At 42.1% G+C, this 7722-nt stretch overlaps 1 protein-coding gene across 1 annotated transcript in view; it reads right to left on the bottom strand.

Moving 5' to 3' along the window:
• Nucleotides 1-3293, bottom strand: part of LOC141052042 (cytochrome P450 2G1-like) — a 67296-nt gene extending 64003 nt beyond the window's left edge. The window contains exons 1-2 of the mRNA XM_073549221.1: nt 3082-3293; nt 382-544 (exon numbers count right to left, since the gene is read on the bottom strand). Coding sequence (XP_073405322.1) covers nt 382-544; nt 3082-3273 — 355 coding nt within the window. The 5' untranslated portion in view covers nt 3274-3293. The remainder of the gene's footprint in view (nt 1-381; nt 545-3081) is intronic.
• Between the last annotated feature and the right edge of the window lie 4429 nt (nt 3294-7722).

Below are 7722 nucleotides of genomic sequence, written 5' to 3' on the forward strand. Positions count from 1 at the left end.
GTGTTTCTTTTATTTTTTGAGCAGTATATATATATATATATATATTATTACTTTTCTTTTGGCCTATTTCCCTTTATTTTTTGAGCAGTATATATATATATATAATTACTTTTCTTTTGGCCTATTAGGGCACCTGTACCAACAATATTTGGATCTCTTGTACTATTTAGTACAATACTTCAACATCACCGTATATGATAAATTTTACGATCTCCTATTATTCCCAATCACTATTCTACTCCTGCATTATTTGATCCAGACAACACAATGCGACTGTGAAGCAGTTTTTGTGTCTAACCACTGCATAAATGTGTGAATGCAACCCATTAAAATGTTTCATTTCACTTTACATAGATGCATTTATATCAAGCAACTTTTTACCATATCCATCAAAGACTCTATCCACGGACGGTTGTTTTCCACGACCAATAAAGTCTTCTCCATGATCCACCAAAGCCTCTTTAACAGCTTCATAGCCACAGAAAACAACCACGGGGCGAGGCCCAAAGTAAAAGGTGTATACAGAGCCATACTTCTTGCCCAGCTGAGGAGAACAGTAACAGCACGTGAGAAGGTATGATGAGAGCATGTGACTGTATACAATGATGTTCTGTGGTCACCCTGGAAAGTAAAGGATTCAAGCAATGTGTAATATACAGTGCTGTGCAAATTAATTGGGGCAAAGTATTTTTTTTAAGTAAAATCGGAAGTTGGTTACCAGTCAGTGATTCAAACCAGTTTTAACTGCTTTGAACAGGTGTGAGTGCCTGTTCAAAGCAATTAAAACTGGTTTGAATCACTGACTGGTAACCAACTTACAATTTTACTTAAAAAAAATGATTTGTCCCAATTAATTTGCACAGCACTGTATATATGAGAGCCAAAATGAAACCCATTTAGGTATAAGATTAGTACTTGCATACATTGCATAAATAATACTGCCATATACATACAAAAAAATGCTATCATGCAGGCATTACTTCTAAATAATAGTGCCATATTGTGGCTGAATACTAGCACTGTACTTTTAATAAATGATGGATTACTCAGAAACATGAGCAATAAAAAAACACTATTCAAAGACCCCCCCTTGCTATGTTACAGACAACCTCCCAATCTAAGAAACATCATTATCCGAAGTTCAATGCCCTCTGATTCACCAAGAGGAACATATCCTTGCAATGGGAGAAGATGCAAAACCTGCATTCATATAGAGACCAAAGACAAAATCCAAATTCCCAACACACAGCAGGACTATAATATCCCAGGGACATTCACATGTTCCTCTTCCAATGTGGTGTATTTAATTCTATGCAATATATGTCCTGTGGATGGCCTGTATGTTGGAGAAACAGGACAGAGACTGAGAGCAAGGATGAGGTCTCATCGTCATACAATTACAGACAAAAAAACCCATTTACCTGTGGCTAAACATTTCTGTGGTCCAGGACACAACATAGGCAATATGAAAGTTGTCATTTTAAAAGGCAATTTTAAATCACAGACGCATCGGAGAGTGTGGGAGCATAAATTCATTACTATCTTTGATTCTATTCACACAGGACTCAATTTGTCAGAAGGTTTTATGATCCATTACCATATCTGAGCTATCTACTCCAAGTAGCCCTTTGATCTTCAGAACTTTTCATACTACCTATCTGATCTTACCTAATTAAGGATTCTCTCTTCAAGCTCATTGTTTGTTTATTGAAATGTTGTGCTTTAAACTGTATATAAATAAGGTTTCTTCAAATATTTTGTCATATCAGCCTGATGAAGGGACATAAGCAGTCCCGAAAGCTTGCTTTGTAACAACATTCACTATTATTTGTTAGCCATTAAAAGGTATCATACCCACAAGATTCCAATTTTGTTTCTCTCACTGAGAGCACTTTATATATTTTTTTCTACTGGCTAACACGGTACCAAACCACTTTTTTCGTTTTATCTTTCAGGTTCCATCAGGCTCTTATCTTCAGCATTACAGAATGCTGTAGATAAGCCCCTGATGGCGGTGCCAGTAGCTGACAGTCCAAAAATGGGGTGACAGATTCCCTTTAAGTGACAAGTTGGATTAGAACCAAGTAGCAATCAATACAAGCTATCACAACAACTGTAGATAATCCCCCAATGTAACCTGAAAGAAAAGAAAAATGCATTATACTGTATTATACTCGCCCAGGGGCGGTCCGGGTCCGGTTTTTGTTCGATGGGTGTCTTGGTCCGGTCCGGCGCCTCCCATCTTCTAACGATGACGTCCTCTTCTTTGCTTCCCATCGCAGCTCCAGCGCAGGCACACTGCTCTGCCCTGTTGAGGGCAGAGTACTGCAGTGTGCAGGCGCCGGACCTCTTTAGAGAGGTCCAGCATCTGCGCACTGCAGTACTTTACTCTGACCTCAACAGGGCAGATAAAGTACGCCTGCACCGGAGCCACAACGGGAAGCAAAGAAGAGGACGTCACCACTACTAAATTCGATGCGCCGGACCGCAACACCCATCGAACCAAGACGGGACCGTCCCCCGGAGAGTGTAATATAACTCGTTTTTCTTATCTTTCAGGTTACATCAGGGGCTTATCTACAGCATTACAGAATGCTGTAGATAAGCCCCTGATGGCGGTGCCAGCAGCTGACAGTCCAAAAATGGGGTGACAGATTCCCTTTAAGTGACAAGTTGGATTAGAACCAAGTAGCAATCAATACAAGCTATCACAACCCAGAACCAGGTAGTCCAAACTAATGACCAATAATATGCATCAGAGATGTTCAATATAATTCTCAGCAATCTGATTGGTCACATGACTTGACCACCTGATTGGCCGACATACCATCTGCCTAGACTTGCTGATAAGCCAAGTACACAAACGGACTAGGTGAGCTGATCATGTGCAAAATGTACAATTGGTGGACAAAGGCTGAACTTGATGAACTTAGATCTTTTTTCAACCTGCATGCAACTATGTAATTGTGCATGTGTCATGCAGCATCACTATTAGCTCTGCTAGTGCGAAGTAACAACACTCAGGAGGTAAGTGTATTGCAGTCATTAAGGAGAATGTGGATCTCTTTGTTAAACACCTACCTCCATTAGTGTTTTCGCCATCTGTCCATTTCTGACTTCCATCAAATTTCCAATAAGTGGAAGAGGAGTTGGACCTGGGGGAAGTCTGTGCCTCTTATAGAGACGGTTCCATAACAAATAAAGTATTATAAGACCTATCACAGCAGAGAACAGAATTATCCCACATCCCGGTGGCTCCATGTCAGTCAGCATTAGACCTGTAGATCATAGCTGGCAGAAGTGCAGCTTTTGTGTTTACTTGGATGAGAGCCAAGAGGCCGAAATCCAGTATTAACTAGCTCTTATCTGCTACTGACTCTTAAAATAAGAAATAGGAAAAGGAGAGGGAGGGTCGCATTCCTTTCCATGGGAGCCCAGTTACAAAAATGCAAAACGTGACACACAAAATAATGCTAATTAAACTCAAGGTGCACCCAAATTAGAAAATAATTGGGAGGGGAAAGACTAAAAGTCCTTTTGCAAAAGCTCTAGAATAAGTTTGTGAAAATCTGACTGAGAAACAGGTTGGCATTGTCGCAAAGTAAATAAATGGAGGTTTGATAATACCATTAAAAATGTAATATGAACTTTACAAGACAAAGGTCAGGGGGAAATTGTGCCAGGCATTGACAATGATAACAAAAGTATGCTGTGCAAGAATTCTGTGTGGTACCCTATTTTGGGGAAGCAAGACATCGCTGTAGTTGCTTGAGTACAGAATCCCTTTGCCACATAAGAACAAGGCATATGGTAAATAGGGGACCCAAGATACAATACCAAATGAGGGTAAGGTGGGAACCCTTAGATGCAAGTATACTCCCTTGGTGTGATTCCTGTAAGGAAACTTTGGTTGTCATTATACCAATAATGGGGGCTCTGAGTATCATTACTAGAGATGAGCGAACTTGTTTGTAAAATGGTTGCCAATCTCAAATTCGGCAAGAATGTAGCTCATTCAGATTCGTGTTCAGATTCTCGAGCATTTTTCCTACACATAGACAAAAATCAGCCAGCGTTCGATAAATGACCGAGTTCACTAAGGGTTCTTTCAGACTTCAGTGTTTTCGGGATCATCACGGGATTCAAAATGTCCCACACATGTGTACACTGATGCTACATGGATAACATCCGTGTGTAATCAGTGCGGCAAGTATTGGCACCTGGGAATCAGCGGTACTGTTCGCACTGTTCCCCGGCGCCGGGTCCTGAAGTAAAGTCAGCTAACATCTCCTTTCCCCTGCTCGTGCTGCGATCAACACTAGAAGGGGAAGATGTTGAGTTGTATTCAACTGTAAAAAGCAAGAGCAGGAGGTTGCTGATGGGAGCATTCAACAGCCATCACCTGCTGTATAAATAAATAAATATTAAAAAAATTACCTGGGGTTCCCCTGTATTTTTGATAACTAGCCAGGCAAAACTGATAGCTGCAGGCTGCAACCCTCAGCTGACAGCTTCTTAAAAGCTGGTTAGTAAGAATCAAGAAGAGAGGGGTTCCCACAATGTATTTTTTAATTATTTAAGTAAATAATTTTAAAAAATGGCATGGTCTCTCATTTTTGACAACCAGCCAGGGTATGAATGTCAGAGGGTGGGATCATCTCTCTGTCAAGGGAAGCCCTGCAGTCTTGGGCTTTCTATCTCCCTTCTATGGCCCCTGAGAGAATGTCAGTGGATGCGTTTTTTGAGGCCCTTGGGCATATCTATGATGAACCTGACTGTGCGTTTGGCTGTGGATATGGTGATGAGTGTATATCAGGGGAAGCACTCTGCCGAGTGGTTTTGCTGTGCCACAGAGGTTTTGTGGTATGGCGCTGCCCTCCGGGGTTTGTTCCATAGAGGCCTGTCCGAGTATCTGAAAGATGCCTTGGCACTTCACCCCCCACCTGTTTCTCTGGAGGACACCATAACCCAGGCTGTCCAGATGGACCGCAGGCTGCAGGCAAGAGGGGTGATGCAACTGGAGACACCATTCTTCCCCAGTGAAACTGAAGCTATTCCCACTGCTGAAGCCATGGAGGTTGACGCTCTCGCACTCATGGAAAATGAGCATAGACGCTGCCGCGAGAAGCAGTTGTACTTTTATTTTGGGGAGACTGGACATTAGAAGAAGGACTGTCCCTCTTGTCCCTCATCAACCAAGTCAGCGGGAAACAACTAGGCCTGGGTAGTTGTCGAGGAGGCTGCCCAGACCCTCAGGTACATTTTTTCCTCATTTTCTAAAGTGTTGCTGCAAGTGGAACTGTTGGTGGATTGCTGTCCTTTCTCTACAGCTTTTGTGGACTGTGGGTCATCAACCTGGTCAACTCTCAGTTAAAATCACAATGCAAGATAGGGACAGTTAGGCTTAAGACTCCAATTAAAGTGGTGGCCCTTGACTCTTCACCCCTCACCAAAGAAGGGATTCTCTATGTGACAGAGATCTTTTTGCTTAAAATGGGCTCAGGTCATGTGGAAAAAATAAGTAGGCTTGTTCTGGACAATCTGCCTGCTGGTTTGGTGTTGGGAATGCCCTGGTTGCAACGCCACAATCCAGTTATCAATTGGGAGGTAGGAGAGATTGTTTAATGGGGCCGTAACTGTGTTGATCTATGTTGTAAATCAGCTTTATTGTCTGAACCCGTTAAATCTGTATCTGTGTCGTCTGTCGGTCTGGAGGGTATTCCAGAGTACCTGAAGGACTTTGAAGATGTGTTCTCCAAAAGCGAGGCTGAGTTCTTACTGCCACACAGACCCTTTGATTGTGCTATTGAGTTAATTCCTGGGGCTAAGTTGCCTAACGCCCATCTGTTTAACTTGTCCGGCCCTGAACATTTGGTCATGTGGAAAGTCTCCGCAAAGGGCATATATGTCCTTCAGTCTCTCCCGTGGTGGCTGGGTTCTTTTTTGTAAAGAAAAAAGATGGCGGTTTACGGCCCTGCCTCGACTTTCGGGAACTCAACAAGATAACTGTAAGCAACATGTATGCTATTCTCCTTATTCCTGATTTGTGTAACCAGTTGTCGGCCAAGTGGTTTTCCAAACTTGATCTGCGGCGAGCCTATAATTTGATAAGGTTCCGGGAGGGGGATGAGTGGAAAACGGCGTTCCTCACATGGGAGGGACTCTTTGAAAATCTGGTTATGCCGTTTGGTCTTACAAATGCTCCTGCCATATTACCGAACTTTATTAATGTAGTGTTCGCTGACCTTATAGGCCATTTTGTAGTTGTCTATTTGGTGACATTTTGGTGTATTCCCCTGACAGTCACACTCATCTACAGCATGTACGAACGGTTCTCCAAAGACTCAGCGAAAATCAGTTGTTCGCTAAACTGGAGAAGTGTTCCTTTTTTGTACAGGAGCTCTTTCCTGGACCTGATTGTGTCGGGTTTCGCATAGACCCCAAGAAGGTGCTGGCTATTGCCGATTGGGTCCAACCCCGAGATCTCAAGTGACTCAAGCGCTTCTTGGGGTACACCAATTATTATCATAAGTTTATTAAGGGGTTTTCACAGGTGGTTAAGCCACTTATGGATCTTACATGCAAGCGTGCGGATGTAAAAAATTGGTCTGTGGCTGCCAAAGAGACCTTTTTGAAATTGAAAAAATGTTTTATGTCTGCTCTGATTCTGGTACAGCCGGATCCAACCAAACCATTCATTGTGGAGGCGGACGCTTCCAAGGCGGGGGTGGGGGCGGTGTTGTCCCAGGGACCTGCCACTTTGACCAACCTCAAACCCTGTGCCTTCTTCTCCATTAAGTTCTCTTCAGTCTAGAGAAATAATGATGTGGGCAATGGAGAACTTTTGGCATTTAAGTTGGCTTTTGAAGAATGGAGGCATTTTTTGGAGGGGGTGGCTCATCCTATCACTGTGAATTCTATAATCAAGAAAGGGGCACCGCAATGGGTGCCAATATGGCATCAGCATATGCAAATTTAGTAATGATGGCCATGGAGGAGGACCTGGTCTATGTATCCCACCACTTTGGTAATGTTATCAGGTGGTCGAGGTACATAGAGGATGTCTTCCTCCTATGGAAAGGAACAGTGGTGGAATTGGAAAATTTCAAAGTTTTTTTTGAATAGTTTGAACCAAAAAATTCAATTTACAATAGTTTATTCAGAAAAGGAAGTCCAGGTTTTGAATGTTCTCGTAAAATATGGTGAAGGGCTGTTTTCAGCAGAAATATTTGTGAAACCGACAGACAAAAATAATCTTTTAAGATATGAAAATTCACATCCGCGTAGCTTAATCGAAGCTTTACCATTCAGTCAGTTTTTGAGAGTGAAAAAAATAGTTAGTGATGGTGTTGAGTTGAAGTCCTCTATGAAAGAGATGACAAAGAAATTTAGACAAAGACATTACCCAAATAGAGTTCTTCAAAGATGTGAAAGTAGGGTGAGAAGTATTGATAAAGAAAGTTTGTTGGTTAAGCAGAAAAAGAATGCTATTATACCCTTAAGGATTCCTTTTGTGACTACGTTTTGTGAGGGAAGCAAAGATGCGGTTGAAATAGTCAGGAAGCATTGGTCTATGTTATCTAAGTGTCTCCCTGAGATAGCAGAATTCTGGTGCCCTCTTTTAGTGTCATCATATAAGCGTTCAAGCAATTTGAAAGACAAATTGGTCCATGCGGATATTGGTTCTAAAAAAAGTAACCACTCAATTGTCTCTCACAGGCA

This window comes from Dendrobates tinctorius, unplaced genomic scaffold (genome assembly GCF_039654945.1).
Source record: "Dendrobates tinctorius isolate UK_male_01 unplaced genomic scaffold, ASM3965494v1 ptg000158l, whole genome shotgun sequence".
Lineage (NCBI taxonomy): Eukaryota > Metazoa > Chordata > Amphibia > Anura > Dendrobatidae > Dendrobates > Dendrobates tinctorius.